This window comes from Hypanus sabinus, chromosome 6 (assembly GCF_030144855.1).
Source record: "Hypanus sabinus isolate sHypSab1 chromosome 6, sHypSab1.hap1, whole genome shotgun sequence".
In the NCBI taxonomy this organism is placed as follows: Eukaryota; Metazoa; Chordata; class Chondrichthyes; order Myliobatiformes; family Dasyatidae; genus Hypanus; species Hypanus sabinus.
The window spans coordinates 72,811,908-72,835,538 of NC_082711.1; the positions used below are offsets into that span (position 1 = coordinate 72,811,908).

The 23,631-nt window shown below is 39.0% G+C and overlaps 1 protein-coding gene across 1 annotated transcript in view; it reads left to right on the forward strand.

Moving 5' to 3' along the window:
• The window catches only part of LOC132395162 (contactin-associated protein-like 2), a 1,263,978-nt gene that overhangs the window by 874,757 nt on the left and 365,590 nt on the right, over positions 1–23,631 (forward strand). Inside the window, exon 15 of the mRNA XM_059971460.1 lies at positions 13,503–13,630. Coding sequence (XP_059827443.1) covers positions 13,503–13,630 — 128 coding nt within the window. The remainder of the gene's footprint in view (positions 1–13,502; positions 13,631–23,631) is intronic.

Genomic DNA, 23,631 nt, shown 5'->3' on the forward strand with positions numbered 1-23,631 from the left:
GGCTGGAAATTATTTTAAATAAGTTATTTGAAAATCATGTGGTCAATTAAAAAGTAATGAAAAGACATTGGTTAGTCAAAGGCTACAATATTGAAATATATATAGGTTGCTCTTTTGCAAATGAAGCTCCTTGTCAAGTTCATTCTTTTCAATATAAATATACAAGCCTGTCCAAGATCACAACCATTATTGCAAAGACAGTAATAATGTAATAATTCAGTGGCTTTGCAATTAAAGCCTGGTCATGGAACTGCAAATCTAAAACATTTTGTTTTCATCAGTTAAACCCAAACTTAGCATTCATGACACAAACAGCTATTTCTTCAAACAGCTTTCACTCTTTTGTTATTCAAGGCCTTCTCACATCCATATTATTAATTCTACAGTTCACCCAGGAATCCTTCTTTCTATTCACATACTACCTTCAATAGGATCACCTGAAGATACAATGCCAAGTTCTGCATGTGCATCTAAATGCCACCCACCAATCATTTGTAAACCTTCTCCATTTCCTAATTTTCACCAGACTTCTCGCATGGCATGTATTCCTGAATAAGTTATAGATTTTTTTCTGTAGGCATTAGAATAACTGAAACCTGCTGCAGCCTTCTCAACTTATGCATTCATTGCTGAGGTTGTGCAGTTACCTGGTTTGAATCTGGAAGCTATACTTGCTGGCTGATATGATCCACGATGTGTTCACTGAAGTCCTGCATGGCGGCACTATAAGGCACACACACAAAACAACTGAAAAAAATATCTTAGAGGAGGCAGAGGCACATCTGTCAACTTTGCATCAGCTGTCAACTTCTTCTGAATAATTCTAAATGTTCCATCAGAGACTGTCTCTTGTATGCATTTGACCTCTGTTTCCATACATGGACATCTGAGACAGCTGCCTCCTGAGATTTATGGTTCTTCAAGGAACTCTCAGCTATGTGTCACAGTTTATCAAAACCAAATGAACAATTAATAAAGTGAAAATTATTTCTAATATTTTTAAAGCTAAATCTTTTTTTAAAAAACCTTAATTAATTAAATGTTTTCAGCAAACATAAGTAACATGTTTTCTTCACAGCTCTCAAATCTCCATTAAAATAAATGGGCTGTGGATCCTGCCTCTTGCTTAAAGAGGAGTCAGCTTCATAAAGGCTGGGAAATCAGACAGGTTCCTGCCCTTCCACATCAAGAAGATCTGTAGTGGATGTGGCTGAAATTTTTCAGCAGGTTCCAGCTCATTGTCTTAACTCCTGTCATAATCTGGAATTCTTCAGTACTTTCTCCATCCAGATCTCTGGTTGCTGTCCCACAAAAGTCTAGTCACAACATAATTTCTGGTTGATACTGTTCCTTATCAAAAATACCTACTCGCTTCTTCCTAGTATTATTCAAAATTGCCATTCCATTTGTTTAACTTCTGCTGAAACCCCCATCTGTGATTTGAATAACCCAATAGTCAACTTCTGTAGCTTGGATTATTATCAGAAGATACATGAAGGTACCAGAAAGATAACTCTAATATTGACATAACAAAATACTGAAAATTCACTGGAAGGGCAGGTGAACCATATTCATTCATTCCAGGCCAATACCCTGAGCATTGATCTCTAGTTATATGCAGCCAAGTACATTGGGCAGGCCACATAAATTGCAAAGACTCCTGAGGCAGATATCTATTCCAGGCTCTGTCATGGGAAGGTATTACTATGTCAACAGGGAAGAAGTTTCAAAGATATACTGAAAGCCTCCTTGAAACAATGAAACATCCTCATTGATTCGCAATCAGAAGTTGTGGTCCAGATAGACACCAATGACATGGGGAGGATGAGTGTTGAGGTTCTGCATCGGGAGTTCAAGGAGTTAGGTGCTAATTTAAAGGGCACCGCTCCTAAAAGATGTCATGGGTACTTTGTAGGCTAGTACCCAAGATAGAGCTGACTAAATTTACAACCCTCAACCCTCTGCAGCTTCTTGCGGTCCTGTGCAGCAGTACCCCATCCCCCCCCCCCATACCAGACAGTGATGCAGCCTGTCAGAATGCTCTCCACAATATATCTATAGAAGTTTTTGAGTGTATTTGTTGACATTCCAAGCTTCTTGAAACTCCTAATGAAGTAATGTCATTATCATGCATTCTTTATAACTTCATCAATATGTTGGGACCAGGTTAGGTCCTCAGAGATCTTGACACCCAGGAACTTGAAATTCCTTTGAATGACAATGCGGTTAACTGGATCAGCTAATTTGCAGATGTCACCAATATTGGTGGTGTAATGGACAGTGAGGAAGGTTCTCATGGCTTGAAGAAGGCTTTGCATCAACAGGGAAACTGGGCTGAGAAATGGTGGATGGAATTTAATGCAGGCAAGTGTGAAGTTTTGCACTTCGGTGGGACCAATTAGGTTTGGTTTTACACAGTGAACCAGTGAACAGTAGGGTACTGAAGAGTGTGGTAGAACAACGAGATCTGGGGATATAGGTCCATAATTTGTTGAAAGTGGCATCACAGGTAGAAAGAGTCATAAAGAAAGCTTTTGGCTCATTGGCTTTCATAAATAAATACACTGAGTACAGGAGATGGGATGGTATGTTGAAGTTGTATAAGATGCTGGTGAGGTCTAATTTGGAGTTTTGTGTGCAGTTTTGGTGCCCTTCCTACAGGAATGATGTAAACAAGGTTGTAAAAGTACAGAGAAAACTTACAAGAATTTTCCCAGGCCTGGAGGACCTGAATTATAAGGAAAGGTTGAGTAGGTTAGGACTGTATTCCTTAGAACATAGAAGATTGAGAGGAGGTTTGATTGAGGTATACGAAATGATATGTGGCATAAATAGGGTTAATATAAGCGGACTTTTTCCACTGAGGTTGGATGGGACTACAACCAGAGATCATGGGTTAAGGGTGAAAAGTCTAAAGAAAACATGAGTGGAAGCTTCTTCACTCAGAGTCATAAGAGTGTGCAATGAGCTACCAGCACAACTGGTTCATGCAAACTCAATTTCAATGTTTAAGAGAAGTTTCGAAAGGACATAGATGGTGTAGATATGGAGGGCTATGGCCCCAGTGCAGGTTGAAGGGAGTAGGCAGTTTAAATGGTTTCAGCATGGACTAGATGGGCCAAAGGGCCTGTTTCTGCACTGTACTTCTCTATGACTCCTTGGAATCTCAGATCAGTCACCAGGGCTACTCACCTCCAGAGATTTCCACAGTCATGGTGAATCTTAGAGGTGAAGTGAGATGGTTGTTGACATCGTCTGCTTTTAACTTAAAGTACTTTGAGAAAATTTGAGCGAAATCAAAGAAAATGAAGATCACAGGGATGTTCTTTATAGAATCCAGTAGAATCATTCTGTCCAAAAAGGGAAGTGAAGGTTGTTAAAACAAAACAGGAAACATTGGAATTACTCAGCCAGTCAGATAGCATCTTAGACAGTGAAATTATACTAGAATTTCATCTCAGTGGCCTTTCTTCAGGAGAAGCACCAAATACTTCTGAGTTTGATTCATTTGGGGGAAAGGTTATTGGGTTCTTTATCTGAGATGTTATAATTCTACATCTCTGCATAAATGCTATTGTACCTGCTGAATATTTTCAACATTTTCTGGTTTTAGTTTGGAGTTCCTTCTTCTGTAGCTCTGTGTTCCTTTTGAGGATGATTTTGGTCATTAGTCAGTCATCTCAGCTGGAAGACATTCCACAAATTCCTCAGGACAATGTTCCAGGTCCAATATTTTTAATGGCTATTACCATCTCCAAACAAGCACCACTGGGGATTGCATCTATATGGTGACTCCAGAACAGATCATCCAACATGGTAGAATTGGAAATTTCTGATCCCCCAATATAGACAGGCAAATTTTCAAATTCAAAGACATTCAATGTATAGAAAACATTTTGAATAGAGACAAGATTTAGTTTGATATCCTGTAATAACATTATGTTCGACTGTCTCCAAAGGCTAACATTTAACACTGCGTTTTGTGTTAGCTTTAATTTCATTGATTTTGAAATACTGTCTCAGTAATACATAAATGACAGATGTGTATTGTGTTAATGCATTCAAATCAAATTTCTTGAGTCTATCTGAGTTTTAAATCAAATTTTATGCCTTGCACATTTTCCCCATGTATATTTTTGTTGATTGCACCAATCTCCTGCAATTTCTGAGCATCTCACTGAAATAAGTATTCTCATCCATGCCCATTAGGTTTTGCAGAACACTAACCCCATTATCACAGACTTGTAAGTAAATTATCAGTGAATCAATCCTTTTTATTCCATGCTCTTCTTGACCTAGATTTGAATTCAGTACAGCTAAACATATATTAAAGGATGCAATTAAATGATTAATAATAACAAATGAAGGCTTAAAACTCATTAACTTTACAAAATGTGGTTAGATGAATATTGATTTAATAACTTTATACAGTGTAACTCTAATCTGCAAAATCAATTTAAGAGCAAGTAACAAAATAACAAATAAGTAAATTCAATAAGCCATATACAAGGATTCCAGTTACTTGAGACATTGGTTAATCGGGGCAGCTGGTGTTTGGGACAATTCTTAAAGAACAAAAAGTAATTGAAATAATATCTGGGATTCCTTTAGTTTATTTGGGATGCTATGCTGTTTAATTGCGCCAGGAGACTGTGTCAAAAGTTACTAACTAGTGTCAGTCACGTGCACTTGTGTGGCCGCTAAACACTGCACTGTGCTTAGAGAGAACAGTTTTTAAATAGCATCAGTTTTGTGTGTTTGCATTGAAACAGCAGTGAATTTTTTCACTGATAGTTGGTGAGAGCTAAGCAGTAAAAGAATTTGGCACTGTTTTGTTCACTGCAGTTTCAAGCTTTCAGGCTTGAAGATGCCATAAATGGTTGGGAGTGAAACTGAAATGATTTCACGACTTCAACATGTTGGGAACTATGAAAAATTTGGAGGTTTCCAAAATCATCTTGAATGTTGTAATGAAAATGAAGAATTTGAGGATGCAATCGTCAAACACATTGTATGAAAGCAGTCCCTTATCTCCACTAGGTGTCTGCACTTTTATATTCACTGTCAGTAAGGCAGCGTATACTGTGGATGAATTCCTCCATTGATAAATACTAGCAACCACAGTTTTATAATACTGTAGTAGTATTGTTAGTGTTCTAATTTGTTCTTTATTTCATTGAAATACACAATTTGTTACTCAGTTAAATATTAGTTCATCTTTTTTTTATACATTTTAAGTATGTTCATGAAACTTCAGCTAATTGGGACATCCGCTTAATTGGGCCAAAATGTATTTGTCCTGGATGTGTCTCAATTAACCAGAATCCACTGTATTACAATCCTGGAAAAAGTATCAATATCATGTCATTTTGTAGCCTGCCTCACCTCAAATAATTTTGTAAATAGTTGTGCATGTTTGGAATCCAAATTGTGAGATGATTGAATGAGTAATTTGTTAGATACTTAGAAATCTATAACAACATAGGGCATGCATTCTCATGTACCACTTAGAATCGTTTGGAACTTTTGATCTATGCAAAGTTCCAAGTTTGTTGCTGAGTTAGCTATTCTCAGCCACTACACTGGGGAATTCTACAGTTAACCTTAAGAGCTAGTATTTTGCAGCAACAGTGGCAGTACAGAAATTCAGTGTGGGTGCTTCTGCAGCATAGTGGGTAGTGCGATGATATTACAGATCAGGGCAGTCTGGAGTTTGGAGTTCAATTCCAGTGCCATTCTATAAGGAGTCTCTGTACATCCTCCTCATGGAATGCATGGGTTTTCCCTGGGTGCTTTGGTTTCCACCCATGATCCAAAAATGAGCTGGATAGGTGAATTGGTCATTGTAGGTTGTCCTCTGATTAGGTTAGGGTTAATCAAAGTTGTGGAGTTGCCTGGGGCAGCATGTCTCGAAGGGCTGGAGGGCCTACTCCACACTGTATCACTAAATGTCACAAAATGTCACAAAATTCTCCTTCAATGTCACAACAAAGGAGCTGGTTGTGGTCTACAGGAGGAATGAAGCCAGGCTAACCCCTATTGACATCAGTAGAACTGGGGTTGAGAGGGTGAACAGCTTTAAGTTCCTCGGTATACAAAGCACCGAGGACCTCACTTGGTCTGTATATATCGGTTGTGTGATGAAAAAAGTCAACAGCACCTCTCTCACCTCAGACAGTTGAAAAAGTTTGGCATGAGTCCCCCAATCCTAATTAATTTCTACAGGGGCACAATTGAGACATCCTGACTGGCTGTATCGCTGCCTGGTATGGGAACTGTTCTTCCCTCAATTGCAGAACTTCCCACTATTAAGGACATCTAGCGACAGGTGCATGAAAAGGACCCAAAGGATCATTGGAGATCCAAGTCACCCCAACCACAAACTGTTCCAACTGCTATCATCCGGGAAACAGCACCGCAGCATTAAAGCCAGGACCAATAGGCTCCAGAACAGCATCTTCTACCAGGCCATCAGACTGATTAATTCACGCTGACACAATTGTATCTCTAAACTAAACTGATTGTTCTGTTGTATATCTTACTGTACATACTATTTATTACAAGTCACTATAAATTGCACATTGCACATTTAGATGGGGACATAATGTTAAGATTTTTACTCCTCATGTCTGTGAAGGCTGTAAGAAATAAAGTCAATTCAATTCAATTCAAATAAATAAATAATCAGCGTTGATGATTTTGGTAGAAGAGTAAGTTAGTTTGCTGGTCAGAGTACTTCAGATATGATCCCATCAGTATCCTCTACACAATAAGCAATAACATTCTAAAACCTTTCCTGGTCAGTTGTTTGACCAGACACTTCATATACTCATGCACTAGGAATCAAAGACTCATGCACTCGGAGTCTCAGATTTGTCTGCATCCCAGAGCTCTGCAATCTCTCACCATGTTGATAATATGCTGAATATTCATTATTTCACAATTTCTGATGACATAGAAGGAAGCTATTAACATAGAACATAGAATAGTGCAGCACTATACAGAATCTTAAACACACAATGTTGTGCCAACTCCTGACCTACTCCAAGATCAAAGTGTGTCTCGGCCCAAAATGTCAAATATATATTCATTTCCATGGATTCTACCTGACCAGCTGAGTTTCTCTGGCATTTTGTGTGTGTTGCTCAATCTAACACTTCCCTCATGCATAGCCCTCCATTTTCTTTCATTTATGTGTCTATTTTGTGATCTCTTACATGTCCCTAATCTATTCGTCTCCACCGCTCTCCCGAGAAGTGTGTTCCATGCAAAAACTCACTGTGTTAAAAAAAACACTACTGCTACAATTCCTCTATACTTTCCTCCAACTATCTGAGAAGTATTTCCTCGCATATAACCATTCCCACCTTGGAAAACAAATGCTGGCAGTCAACTCTGTCTTTGGTTCTTATCATCTTATACATCTCTGTCGAGTCACCTCTCATCCTCTTGGCTCCAAATTAAAAATACCTAGTTCTCTCAACCTATCCTCATAAGACATGCTCTCCAATCCAGGTAACATCCTCGTAAATCTCTTCTGCTTTCTTTCTGAACTTCTAGATCCTTCCTATAATAAGGCAACCAGAACTGAACATAATGTTCCAAGTATAGCCTAACCATAGTTTTATAGAATTGCAGCATTACTTTGAAATCAGTCTACTTGTTTAATGAAGGCTGACAAACCATTACACCTTCGTAACCACCCAATTAAATTACCTGGCAACTGTGAGGGAGCCCCAAGATTCCTCTGACCCTCCCATATTTCCACGTCCTCTTTCAAGTCATTTATGAAAACCACAAAAAGCAGGGGTTCCAGAACAGATCCCTGCAGAACAGCACCGGTCACTGACTACCAGAGAGAATATACTTCATCTACGATACTATCTACCTTTGAAAGGCAAGCTACATATTCAAAGTTTGTTGTCTTCTGGACTCTATTGATCTTTCATTAATCCTGCTACCGTTACTGTTCTGCAAATTTGCTGAGTATGCCCAGAGCAAAATGAATCTCAGGGTTGTATATGGTGACATGTATTTACTTAAGTAATAAATTTACTTTGAACTCTGAAGATCATCACCAAAAGCACAGCAATCTCTTCCCTCATTTCCTGTATTAACCTTGGATATATTCGGTCTGGCCCCAGAGACTTATCTATCCTAATGCTTTTAAAACTTCCAGCACATCCCCTTTCTTCATGTCGACAGGTTCCAGCATATTAGCCTGTTATACACAGTCTTCACGTTTGTCAAGATCTCTCACATAAATAAATACTGAAACAAAGTATTCATTCAGGACATCCCCTACCTCGTCTCACTCAAGGCACTGATTTCCTATTCTATCTCTGATCAGTCCTACCCTCACTCTAATCATTCTTCTGTTCTTCACATACATCAGGTCAAGTCAATTCAAGTTTATTATAATTTAACAATATACATTTATATTTATATAACATATGCAACCATAATGTATATAGAAACAAGACAGCATTTCTTCATACCACAGTGTAAGGCACAGTAGTACACATAACACACATGATAACTTTTGAAGGTATAGATAAAGTCTACAGGTGAATCATACATAAATGACAAACTAGAATGCATTCATTTTAAATATTGGAAGGTACAGAATAGATTAACCAGTGACACTTTGAATACAATGCAGCCGGGAGTTCAGAAGCCTGATGGACTGGGTGCAAAAATTATTTCCTATCCTGACCGTTCATGTTTTTATGCATCGTAGTCTCCTGCCTGATGGTAGAAAGTCAAAGAGGATACTAGACGGATGGGTGAGATCCTTAATAATACTAAGGGCTCTGCATACACCACACTCCTGACAAATGTCCCCAGTGACCCCTATGATCCTCTCAGCTGTTCTCACCGTCTTTTGTAGGGGCTTCTGGTCTGATGCTCGACTGCTCCCATACCAGATGGAGATGCAAATTGTCAGCACACTCTCAATGGTGCTCTTGTAAAGTGCAGTTAAGATGGGCGAGGGTGGGGTGGAAGCCTGGCTTTCCTCAATCTGCTGAGGAAGTGGAGGCACTGCTGTGCCTTCTTATTCAGGGATGGGATATGAAGGAACCAGGCGAGGTTGGCCGTGATGTGAACTCCCAGGAACTTGCTGCACATAACTCTCTCTATAGAGGAGCCATGAATTTGCAGAGCGGGATGGTTTGTCTGCACCATCTTGTAGTCCACAATGATTTCCTTTGTCTTCCTACATTCAGGCTTCGGTTGTTCTTCTCACAGCAATCCACCTATCTCCACTTCCAATCTATACTCCGTCTGTCATCGTTCTTGATAGGGCCAACCTATGTATTCCATAAGCTTGATGACATGGTTTGAGCTGGATCCTGTGACACAGTCGTGTGGCAACAGTGTGAAGAGCAGTGGGCTGAGCACACAGCCTTGGGGAGAACCAGTGCTCAGTGTAATGGGACTAGAGATGTTGCTGGCCACACAGACTGACTGAGCCTTACTGTTAAGAAGTCCAATATCCAGTTGCAGAGGGAGGTGTTGAGACCCAGGGAGGACAGCTTCCCCATCAGTTTCTAGGGTCTGCTGATGTTGAACGCTGAACTGAAGTCTGTAAGCAACAGTCTGGCATATGAGACATGTAGAATGCCTTGGGGTTTTCCTTCATCTGAATTGCCAAGACCTTCTCATATCCTCTTGTCCTCTTCTGTTTTCCTAAGATCCTTCTAGCTAATTTATAACTCTGCAGTGCCCTTTCCTAAGCCTTGCTTCATTCTTTCTCTTTTCTAAATGCTCCATATCTCTTGTCAAACATTGTTCTGTTCCCTGCAACAATGAGACAAACCTATCCAGAACTCCATGTGCATTTCCAGTCAAAATTTGGGAAGCTGAAGTCACCATGACAACAGACCTGTTAATTTTGCATCTTTCCAAAATTTTCCACCCAGTCTGCTTCTCATTGTCTCTGCTGCTATCAGGAGCAGGCAGATGTGAGGGGATGGGGAGTGGTGTCAAGAGAATACTCTGAATAGAGAAATTGCTCCCTTCCTGTTTCTGATTTCCACCTACATTGACTCAGTAGACAATCCCTCCACAACATCCAGTGTTTCTGCAGCTGCGATACTATCCCTGATTAGCAATGCCACCACCCCACCTCTTTTACCCCTTCCCTGTCCCTTTTAAAACATCTAAACCCAGCATCCATTCCTGTCCTTGTGACAGTCAAGTCTCTGTAATGACTACAGCTTTGTTGTTCAATGTACTGATTCATGCTCTAAGTTCAGCTCCCTTGTTCCTAATACTTCTTGTATTTAAGTAGATATATTTAATGTGAGTAAACATACTTAATGCATTTATGTCCTATTGACTATGTATCCCTCCTCACAGTCCCTCTACACATTGCATTTCTGATCCATCATCTGATATAACACTCTGGCTTCCATACCCTGCAATCTAATTTAAACCTTCCCCAAAACTTTAGAATATCTGCCCCCTGCCCAAGTGTAACCTGTTCCTTTTGTACATGTCATATGTTCTCTACAAGAAATCCCAAAGATTAACAATTCTGAAACCCTGCCTCCTGGTCCTGTTCATCTGCCATATCACCCTATTCCTACCTTCACTGGTGCATGACACAGGGAACAATCCAGAGATTACTACATTTCAAGTCATGCTTCTTAGCTTCCTACCTCGATCCCTATATTAACTCTCTTCAGGATTTCATCCGCTTTCATACATGTGTCGTTAGTACCAACGTATGCCATTTCTTCTTAAGAATGCCATGGACTTGATCTGAGATGGCCCTGACTTTGGTAGGTCACCCCCTGCCCCAACAGTATCATACTTTATTATTGAGGGCAACAGTCACAGGGGTACTCTATATTATCTGTCTATTCACTTTTTATCTCCTGACCATCACCCAACTACCTGCCTCCTGCAACTTAAGTGTGACTGCCTCTCGGTAGCTCCTGTTTGTCAGTTCTTTACTCTCCCAAATGATCTGTAGGTCATCCAGCTACAGGTCCTGTTCCCTAACACAGTTTGTAAAAACTACACCCAGTAACTCTCCTCACAGATGTAGCAACCTGAGACAATGGAGATCTCCTGGGTCTCCCACACCTGGCATTCTCGCTGCCAATAAAGAACGAAACAGAAACCTGCAGAAACTTCAGCTAGCTTCTGCCGCTTCTTCTCGAAACCTCTTGAGCTAGAACAGGCTTTTCAGAAGGCATTTGATAAGGTGCTGCCCATGGAATTACAAGGAAGTTACTAGCATGGGTGGAGCATTGGCTGATTGGCAGAAAACAGAGAGTGGGAATAAAGGGATCCTATTCTGGCTGGCTGCTGGTTACCAGTGGAGTTCCACAGGGGTTGGTGTTGGGACTGCTGCTTTTTACGATGTAAATCAGTTATTTGGACCATGGGATTAATGGATTTGTGGCTAAATTTGCTGATGATACACAGATAGGTGGCGGAGCAGGTAGTGTTGAGGAAACAGAGAGCCTGCAGAGAGACTTAGATAGTTAAAGGGAATGGGCAAAGAAGTGGCAAATGAAATACAATGTTGGAAAGTGTATGCTCATGCACTTTGGTGGAAGAAATAAAGGGGGTTAACCTCCAGGTTGAGTTGGTGGTAAAGAAGGCGAAGTGAATCATCCACACAACAAGACTTGCTCATTTCAATAGATTCCACTCCCGTGCAGATGTTGCTCGTGCTATTCCAAAGTGAAATCCGTTAATATCACCTAACCTATGGCAGCTCTCAGGTTATTTCTATCAGACCCTGTAACCCATTCTCTCTCATATGCTCATCAACTGTCTCTGATTCACTTGTCACTGACCTTTAGCAGGGAAAATTCACAGTCACCAGTTAGCCTCCCAACAACCAAAGGAAACAGGATAAAACTCACACTAACATCTGGAGAATATGCAAACCGTACAGAAAGTACTGGACGTCAGACGTGAACCCAAGTTGCTAGAGCATTACTGTCACTTATCATTCAACGGGTGAAATAAATTCCATTTAAATTTAAATAGGAAGTGGTCAAATGATAATAACAGGAATTGGTGAGCCCAGAAATGAAAACTCACATTGGAATGTGATCTTGGAGAACCAGACTCGTTACCATCCCTATTTCACTGGACTATTAATTTTCTTGTGCAATTCCGGACAATAAGATTTGAATACAAATTAATTTTTGCTTTTAGTTATGGATTTTAATTTGTACCCAAACTAATAAATGTGTAGTATTATCATTGGATGGAGTGGATTTACAATCAGAAATGAAATTTTGAAAAAGATGGGAGGACTCTAGGATAAATATCTGCAAAGAATTCTCAGGTAGTGGTGTAGGCAATAGGAGCAATGATTTCACCCATGGCTACAGATATCATGTGCCACTTACTTGACTAGATGGGCAACACAAGTAGGGAAGTCATAAAATTAATTCTGGCGATATGTCACATTGCTGTTCACCAGAAAATACAGTGAAGCCAATGAAATGGAACATAATGTGACATATTTTTATGTAGTGTACACATTATTCCTGCAGATTTTCAAATAAAATTACTACACTGTTCAAGTTTTAAATTAAACACTTAAATCATTGAGGTGGCATTTGCCCATAACTTAAACCAGAAATATTATTGCAGATAAAAGTTGTGTAGCAAATATTTATACTTGATGTAGGGGGTGCAGAAATGGATTGATTTATTTTCTTTTCAGTATTTCTTCTGTCTATACGATTCACTTCTTCTCTTTGTTTTTTTTTCTGCTCTCCTTCATGCTTACCTGTGTGCTGTGTTTCCTGCTGAATAATGAAAAGAAGTAAAAGATAGCCACTGAGATGGGAGTACTTCAGCATGATCTGAGGTTCTGAAAATATTGGGAAAGTAGTGGACCACATCAGTTTTATACAGCTATCACTATTGTGTTGCAGTTCCACTCCTTTGGCTGTCAATTGTTTGTTCTTCTCTTAGTGAACAAGATCAAGAGAAATGAGTGATCCTGTGTGAGAGACAGTATGCACATATATTCAATTAAATTTCAATACAATGATGGAAGTTGGTTAAGACAATTGTGAAGCAATGTGGAAAAAATGTTTTAGCAAAAATATCTTTTTTTCAGTTCATTAGTTTGTTATTGTCATATAATCTGAGATGCAGTGAAAAGCTTTTGTTTGTATGCCATCCGGACAGATTATTTCTTACAGAAGCACATCGGGAGTACAAAAAGAAACAAAAACCAATGCAGAATATTTTGTTACAGTTACAAAGAAAGTGCATTGCAGGTAGACAATGCTATTTCATACAAGTACCTTCAGACCATTTCCCATTTCACTGAGCTCTGGGACTGTGAATGCAGAAAACTGTTCACTGTTCACCAATGCACATTTTTTCAGTTGTTCATTTCTCAGATGCCATAACATTAATACAGCTGATAACTCATGCTATGTTTTACTGTAGTTAATAGTAAGTTAAGTAAGACATTTATCTTATTCCTTGTTCTTATTGTCAATCATTTTCAGGAGGAAGGATTCTGGATTCCTTGCTTATAAAGATCATCTTCCAGTAAGCCAAGTATTAGTTGGCGATACTGGACGCTCAGGATCCGAAGCTAAACTCACTGTCGGCCCACTACGTTGCCAAGGAGACAGTAAGAAACCTCATTTATTTTGTCATTCTTGTTTTTTCTTGAAAGACTGTGGAAAAACAAATTGACATAAACATTCTGGCATTTAAATCAAGGATAAGACTCCAAACCTGTGAAGATGAAACTACTTCCTATTTGCTAGTAAAGCATAGAATAAATAATTTTTCATTTTTAACCGAGAAATAATGAAACATGCTATATAAACATTCTATAAAGAATACTGGGGCAGCAATGGGTAACATGCAAAACAGCTAAAAAAATCTACTTATGTAAATATTCAATCTCTGATTTATTTTGTAATACAAAAGCCATTTTAGCTCAAGGTGGTGAATTTTAAACAAATCTAATAACCAGTCATGATTGGAGACAGATAATTAAAGTGTGTGATGGACATTCATAGAGTTTCCTCTTTTTGGAAGAGTGCAAATTACATTTCTATTGCACCAAAGAATTTCACGGAAGGAGAGAGAAAATTCAGACATTGTGGAGGAAATGGAACTAAGATAAAATCAAATGAGTATGGTTTGAGAAGGTTTTTGATGATGGGAAGAATTAAACCTAAGCTGAGGATTTAAGACAGAAATCTAAGAGAAAAGCGTTACTGATTAACGATCAGGAATATGTCAAGGTCAAGTCAAGCATGACTGCACACATTTCCTCAGGTAGTCAGACCACAGTCTAACCTACAGTATGTGTTGGGGTGGGACTGTGATAGATTTCGAAATAAGGGAGAGAATTTTGAACTACAATAACTTGCATTTATTTAATCTGCGGCACACACAGGGATACGTAAAAAGATGGGTCCTGTAGAAGCATTCCCCTTCCCTAATTAGGTATAATAATCATAGCATACAGTACAAGTGTATGCTTCACTCATCAAAGTCAAATCTAATCACCTCTACATTCATTTGGCCGCATGAGCACAGGAGCATTATAGCTAAATATGCCTGCTCAGTCCCACCCCTTTGTACGAAGTGGATCAGCAACTGATGAAAGGTGATGGAAGATACCAGGAATTAGGTTGATAAGTGAATGTGGTGTAGCTTGCATTATAGAATCACAGAACACTGTAGAAGACGGTGCAAGCCATTTTCTTCAAAGTGACTCTCTACCAGAGCAATTCAAATCGATTCCCTGCTATCAGCAACCCCCAGTCCTTTCTCCATGCCCATTACAAACTTTTCTTCACCATTTATCTAAGTCCTTCTTGATGTCTCCACCACATATGCAGGCAGTCTGTTCCAGATTCTAACCATACACCATGTAAAATTGTTTTCCTTATGTCATTCTTGATTTTCTTCCCTTTAGCGTTATGTCTATGGCACCTTTTCCCCGAACTCTGCATCAAAATCCAGCCTCCCATCATTCAGTGTCCAGAGCCCTCATCATTTTTTGTTAAGAATCAGAATCAGGTTTATTATCAATGACATATACCATGAAATTTGTTGTTTTGCCACAGCAGTAGAGTGCAAGCCAATAAATATAGGCTGAGTACCCCTAATCAAAAACGCTTGGGGCCGAAAGTGTTTCAGATTTCAGATTTCTTCAGATTTTGGAATATATAATGAAATAGCATGGGAACACCATCATTTCTGACTCTGAATATATGTGCTACCGGTAAGCAGTCTTCGTCTTACATTTGTTCATTGCACATCTGTACTTAACAGTAAAAATAATTACACGATTAACTTGTATAATGTGTGCAGGGTAACAAAAGCAGCTCAGCAGCATTGGAAGAATAGCTTTCAGTCTCCACCTACCATAACATGATTTGATTAAAAGGTTACAGTACACTGTATTCATATTTTGCTATTTTTAGGGTTTATGTAAGATATAAAAGCAATCAGCATTACAGATATGTTCTTGTGTTAGATCCTCATCACGATGATATTTGTAAACTCATCAATGAATTTCTCTGTTGCTTCGTGATTGAAAGGCAGACGCTTTATCCTTAAAACTTTTTAAAGCTTTAAAAATTTACTGCTTTGCCTTTTCCTAAATTTCCACAGCCAGCCTGCTGAATATTCACAATTGCCTTCAATCTTCAGTTCATTGTAACAGAACATTGCTTATTTCGTGATCAGTATACCATTAATGGCATATGTTCACTCCAACGCTGACAAATCCACCCTTTCAATACACCATTGAGATCTTCATTTTTCACCATGCGATATTTTTTTCTATTTTTCATCACCTTCTGCTTATTACATATTCGGGGTCACTTGCAGAATTGTCTGTGATGTACAGAGACCTGCACATCTCCCGGAATCCTTCATTGTGCAATTTTCTAATTGTGACATCATGTCAGCACTCAAAAACATCCAGAGTTGGGAGGTTTTCAGATTTTGGAATTTTGGGTAAGGGTTACTCCACCTGTATATAGAGCAAAAGACAAATACCAAGGTAGGGTTCATTGGTTCATCTTATAGCGGTTGGAAAGAAGCTGCTCTTGGAATATTTAATGTCAGTCCTCAGGCTCCTGTACCTGCTCCCTGGTGGTAATAATGAGAAGATGACATATCCTAGATGCTGATAGTGTTTGTTGATGGGTGTCACCTTCCTGAGGCGCCTCCTCTTGAAGATGTCCTTGATGTTGGGGAAGGTTTGCCAATGATGGAAATGGCTGAGTCCGCAAACCTCTGCAGCCTGTTGTTCAATACGAAGTTATGAAGCAGTCACAATGCTCTCCACTGCATATCTGTGGAAATTTGAAAGTCTTTTGGTGAAATACCAAGTCTCCTCAAAGTTCTAATGGTGATGCTGTCATGCCTCCTTTGTGATGGTATCAATGTCACAGAATCATCCAGCAGGAAACAGGGCCATCTGCCCACTGGATCATTGGACCATCAACCTCTCCTTTACACTAAATATTACACTAATCCTATTTTATTTACTCTACATTCCTTTACTCCCCTCACCCCCATTTACTACCACTCACTTATCAATCCCGGAGAGAGCATGAAAACTCCATTCAGGCCACACTGAGCTCAGGATCACTAGCTATGCCACTTTGCTACTCCAAATTAAGGAACACTTTCTTACATAATCCATGACGAGTAAACCAGAAAGGTGTGTTGGTACAAAAGGAGGTGGCATTTGAATAGGCTGATTACGATGAGGATTCTTTCCTCTATAAAAATTTCAACCTATCGCAAGCCACACTCTGCAGTGGGTATCCCTCCGTGGCTGGCACTGCCTCCTCCATGATGTTCAGAGCATCCTTGTAGTATTCCAACATATATTTAATTGGCCTTGGTTGAAGAGTGTAAGTCAGCTGTGAAATACAGCTATCAGCCTTGCAGTGTTTGTGTCCAGGATAGATCCTCTAAGATATTGATGCCCAGGAATTATCAAGTCTTCATCAAAAAAAGAAGTCCTAGCCTCTCTAATATTTTACAATCCACCCTGAAATGTTTTCCAAACCCTTTCTCATTCCCTATCATCATTCCTATAATTCAGCCACAAGATTTGGATACAATACTCCTATTGAGGCTGGACCGCTGCTTTTCAAGGATTTGGCATGATTTTTCCTTCTTTTATACTCAAATGCCTCTGTTGAAAAAGCCCCAAAGAGTGATTGCCTTATTTACTGAGCTGTAATCAATAAGAGCAGCTTGACACACATTCTGCTGTTGTTCTGCTCTTCCAAAGCAGACTGGAGAGCCAATGACATTGCACCCACTGTAGCAGTTTGCAGCAGCATGTGAATTCCAATAGGTCCTAACCCTCGCTCAGGCAGGAATCAATCCTAGCCTTAACCAACCTTTCAATAACTTCATTACAGGAGATCTGAGTGCAACTGTTCAATAATCATTGAGGCAGCTCACTCTACTCTTCTCAGGCACTGATAATGATTGTTGCCTTTTAAAGCAGATGGGAACCTCAGACCTCAGTAATGAGAGGCTGGGCGACACAGGGCTTCAGAACCCAGCCAGATACTGTATACCATCAAGGCCTGGTGCCTTGACACTGCCTAACTGATCAAAGTATAAGATATTGCTTAGGATATAGATTTAAAATATACATTTTGGTATTCATTAAATAATGAATTTGAATAAAATCATTCCATACATAAATAAAAAGAATGAAGTTGACCTATTTTGGATTTAGATTGACTAAAATTTCCTACAAGTGAAATTGATTCTCAGTGGCCTGTGTTAGACACACAACGTAGTGAAGTGAAGATGTTATTCTCCACTAATGAAATTTATCTTCATTCTTACTTCAGTGGAAGTTTAGATGCTGGGTGCAACACAACTTAAAACCAACAACTATGCTTAAAACAAACAAACAAGAACAAGCTTATATCCTTGTTTTTCTTTATATTTAATCCCAAAGAAATGAAAATGACAGTCCAATAGCAGTTAATAAAAAACAAACATCCTTTTTTGATACAATCTAACACCAGAATAAGCCTTCTAAAAGGTCACTACGCAGTTCACATGGACTGCATGTTGTTTTGGAGCCTGCGATGCCACCAACATTATTTCAGCTGTATAGGAAATGCTAATGCAGACCCATGAACGTCACAGTTTGAACCTTCAGTCTGATGTATTTTGTGGAGAAAATGTATTTGCATCCAGCTCACCCGTGTGTCAATGTGCTGCCATTGCCTCTTTGTAAAATGTTGAAGTGTCAGGAATATTGGCATTTCAGAAGCTAACAATTGAATCACGTATCAAGCAAATATTATTTTCTTTTGCCTTGATACAAACAGTTTAAACTTTTAGAAATGGGGCTGGAAAATAAAATCTGTTGAAATTATTTTTAATTATTTGGGATCTCATAATTGTAAATGTTTAAATTGGCTGATGTTAATAATCTAAGACAAATCTCAATTCTATTAAGCCTGAGATAATTAATCTTGCTTGATCCATGCAGTAATAAATATTTTGCTGCTCCCTGCTCTATTGCATATCAGCTAATATAGTTTTGTTTCAAATTAGGGGGATCAATTATTTATGAATATTCTCAATCGTTCTCCATGACCCAAGTACATTGTGCATTTATAATTCATTAACATGTTTAATAAACTGGTCTTTAATTAAAACATTGAAATAAATTTAACAAAGAATGAATAAAGGATAATTTATATTGCAAAGTCAGAGTAGATTTTTCGGGAAAAACTTAGTCAAAGACTGGGAAAGTACTGTATAAGACCCAAGTTCAAAACAAATAGGTTTTCTTTTCTGTGGCAATGATCTTGGAGATTAACTTAATGGAACTTTTTGGATCTGATTTGGACAATGTCATGGAGAATGAAATCAAGCAAGCTGTAACAAGATAAGGTGACGTAATCCCATCAGTGTCCCAGCAACTGAGTTAGGGATAGCATTATCCTCATTCCCAACTCCCTATGCCTCCTACCTTCTGTAGCTGCACAAAGCATAATAACAAAGTTTCATCCAAATTCCAGTTTCTGCTTTAGAAAATGGACAACTGACCACTCAAGGGTATGCTTGTCAGCTGCTGTATGTCATTTGCATCTTGGTCATATATCAAATTGCAGCTACCAATTCTGCTTCATAACTATGTGTGATCAAGATTATTAAAGTGTGACAGTGTCTCTGAATAGAGCATGGGGGGTTGCAAACAACCGAGCAAATTAAATTGATAAGTCATCCTTTGAAGTTAAAATTGAGGAAATGCTGTTTGATTAGGAAGCAATATATTAGAACAGCAACAGAGAAAAGGATAAATCCGGAATCTTTTTCAAGTAATCATCATTTAATTATATTACAAAATTCACTTGTTCAGCATAAATAGAGGCTCAGAAATTCATTCAGAGTATCTGTTTTTTTTTGTTTTACTCAATTGAGCAGAAATGTTAAAATCAACAACCAAACACGATTCCATACATGAGAAAATCTGCAGATGCTTGAAATCCAAAGTGACACACAATAATGCTGAATGAATTCAGCAGGCCAGGCAGCATCAAAGGAAAAGAGAAAGCAGTTGACATTTCTGGTTGGGACCCTTCATCAGGACTGAATGAAGAGTCTCAGCCCGAAACATCAACTGTTTACTCTTTTCCATTGATGCTGCTTGGCTTGCTGAGATACTCCAGCATTTTGAGTGTGTAACCAAACACAACTACTACTTACAATGGGAATTTGATTTGCATGCTCATGTGTGTGTAGCATGTCTAGACACAAAAGCTGCTGTAAGCATAGCTGATTTGTCAGTCAGATTGTAACACACATTTAATGTCACTGCTACAAGGATGAGGCACCTCTGCATAAGCAGCAAGCAGTATCAGTATCAGGCAGGAAAAAACAAATCTTTGAGCATCTGCCGCAGTGAGTGTATTGAGAGTCTACCACGGAAGATAAAAATGGCACGAATAGGGTTGATAATCAAAATCTTTATTTTCCTTTGGTAGGAGTATCAGAAACAAGAGGACACAGGTTTAAGGTGGAAGGAAGGAAATTTTAAAGGAATCTACTGTAACAGGTACATTTTTTATGGAAAGAGTGCTTAATGTCAGGAATGCACTGCCAGAGGAAGTGGTGGAATTGATTACAGTTACTACATTTAAGAGGTATTTAGACAGATATTTAAATAGGTAAATACAGATAGATAGAAATAGTGTAAGTGAACATGGTGACCGAAGGATCTGTTGCTGTGCTGAATAAACCTATGACTTTATTTTTCCCTCACACACTGATAGACCATTTTGCAGGAAGAGCTTTCTATGTGCTTGGGTACTGCTTCCTTGTGAGGGTCTACCTTTGGCCCCACTTTATGTAATCAGGCACATGAACAGGGTGCTTTATCCTGTTGTTGTTCCAATTCTTCCAAAGTTGGATCAGCTGATTCAACCACATAACATTCAGCAGCAATTGTCATTGAGAACTGAAGCCTTCATGGGCAATCACACTGAAGCTTGTGCTTCTTGAGCAAATCTTGAAATGGCGCATGAACTAAATACACAAACGCACTCATGCTGGTCACTGTGAGTTTCTCGTTGCATTCCCATGATCCTCAGAAGAAACTAATACAGTTCAACTGGGCACTCCCATTTTTGTTTTGCTATCCACAAAACGATTTCTAGTCCAATAACGTTACAATCATTTTGGAAATTAGTATTATATGCAGCAGTGCAAAACATCATATAAACAGAAATAGAAAATAAAAACATGGTTGGAAGGAGTGTCTAATCTGACAAGCCAGAAGCATTGCATCCCCATGAACTATGCTTGAGCATCGTATGTTGAATCTCCTTGAAAATCTAGGGATTGGATATTAATCTACTGGGTACTGGGACACAACCTCTGTGTCTCATAGCACGCACTCTTTTCCATGATGTTGCCTTCCTCTGTTCACACAAAATGCTGCCAAATGCTTACAGATTCTCAGCATCAGAATCAGTTTCAGTGGCATTATTATCACTGGCATTAATTGTTTTATGGCAGCACTACTATACTGTGGGCATATCAAATTACTAAAAGGTAAAATTTAAACATAAATAATGAAAAAGTGGAATACCATGGTAGTGTTCATGGGTTTATGGTTCATTTAGAAATCTGATAGCAGAGGGGGAGCAGTTATTCCTGAAAAGTTGAGTGTGGGTCTGGAGGCTCCTGTACTCCTGGCTGATTGTAGCAACGAGAGGAAGGCATGTTTCAGATGGTGATTGTGCTTAATGACGGATGCTGATTTCTTGATGCCAGCTTTTGAAGATGTCCTCATTGGTGGGAAGATGTGGGCCTGTGATGGAGCTGGCTGAACCTACAACTTCTGAAGCCTCTGACAATCCCGCAGGTTGACTCCTCCACACCAGACAGTGACTCAAAGTACATCTTTAGAAACGTTCTGGAATCTTCAGTGACATTGTTCTCCTTATACATGCTTCCCTTAGAAGACATCATTAGAGACCATAAACTTGACTTCCACAGTTAGGCAGATTACATATATTTGTATATCTCAATTGCACCCGAGGATGCTAACACCCTATCTTTTCTGACCTCTGGTGTGGCTGTAATACACAAATGATGAACAGTAGTTTCCTAAAACTAAATGAAGATAAAACTGAAATATTTCTGGTTGGTCCCAAAGCCAAAAGAGATAAACTTCTTGATAAACTTGAGAACTTGGCTCCCCTTGTAATATCAACAGTATCTAGCCTTGGTATTATCCTTGATTCAGATTTGAATTTTGAATCCTACAAAAAGAAACCAGCAGATCAGCATTTCTACATCTAAGAAATATTGCAAAGGTATATTTATATTTGTCACATAATGATGCTGAAAAACTAATTCATGCCTTTATATCGAATAGACTACATTACTGCAGTGCACATTGTATTGTTCTTCCAAATCAATCTATTGACAAATTTCAAGTCATTCAGAATGCCGCTGCTGGACTTTTCACTAAAAGCAAAATGGGGGAGCTGATCACTCCTGTATTAGCTACTTTGCATTGGTTTCCTGTATCTTTTAGAATTGATTTTAAAGTTCTCTTATTTGTTTTTAAAGCTCTTAATGGTCTGGGACCAGAGTATATCAGAGAATTACTTTTGTTTTATAATCCTCCTCGAGATCTCAGTTCTTCGTCCACCAATCACTTAAATTTAAACAATCTCCCTCAAAAGACAATTGGCAGGTCAGCTTTTTTGAACTATGCCCCCAGACTGTGGAAATTCAATACCTAAAACTCTAAGGGATGCAGACTCAGTTGACATTTTTAAATGCTAGCTCTAAACCTTTTTATTTAACCTTGCTTTTAGTTAGCACCTCTTTCTCTTTTATTTTCAAGTTTATTTTTATTATTTTTTTATTTTACTTTCATGTTTGCACTTTATCCCATTGTAAAGAACGTTGAACTACATCACCTGTATGAAAATTGCTCTATAAATAAGTTATTATAATTATTAAACTAAATCTCTTCAAACTCCAAGTAAGTGCAGCTGGTGGCACACCTTTGTCATGATTGTGTCAATAAGCTGTTCTATGATAGATCCATTGAAAAGTCGATGGCCAGGAACTTACAGCTGCTCACCCTTTCCACTGCTGACCCCTCAACGAAGACTGGTGTGTGTTTTCCTGACCTCCCCCTCCTGAAGTCCTCTATCAATACTTTGGTCTTGCTGACAATGAGTGTCAGGTTATTTTTGTGACAACATTCGATCAATTTCACTCTTGTACTCCTCGTTGTTATTATGCCAACAACAGTTACATCATCAGCAAATTGAGAGATGCCATTTCTGCAGTACCTAACCATTCAGTCAAGAGTGTAGAGAGAGTAAAGCAGTGAGCTAATCATGCATCTGTGAGGTGCAGCTGTGTTGATTGTCAGCAAAGACAAGATCTTATCACCCAGCCTCACTGACTGTTGTCTCCTGATGAGGAAGTAAGGAATCCATTTGCAGAGGGAAGTAGAAAGACCTGCTTTTGTAGCTTGTTGATTAGTACTGAGGAGAAAATCGTGTTGAACACCAAGTAGTAATTAGTAAACAGTGGCCTTATGTAGGCATTGATAGACCAAAGCCCATGTGGAGAGCCAATGAAACTGCATTTGCTGTAGACCTGTTGTGGGATAGGAAAATTGCAGCAGGTCCAGGTCCTTTCTCAGGCAGGAACTAATTCTAGCCATGACCAACCCCTCATGTACTGCATCATAGATGTGAGTGCAACCAGGCGACAGTCATAGATGTAGATCTAGAGCTGGAGGGTGAAGAGATACAGTGTCATGTTGGGCTGGAATCATTAACAGAATATAACGTAGGAGATGGGGAAACAGGGAAAAGGAGGACAGTCCCGAATGCTACCCAAACCTTGCATGAGATGCTGCTCTTCCAACCTAATACCACAAAATGACAAAATTCATGACATACTGTACGTCAATGATAATAAACCTGATTCTGATTCTGAATTGAAATGGGTAGCCACCGAGAGATCATCCTTATGCAGTCAGTTGAGGAAAGATGCTTGACATCAGGCAGCTTGTATTCCTTTTCCTACTCCACCTTCTTATTCTGGCTTCTGCCCTCTTCTTTTTACAGT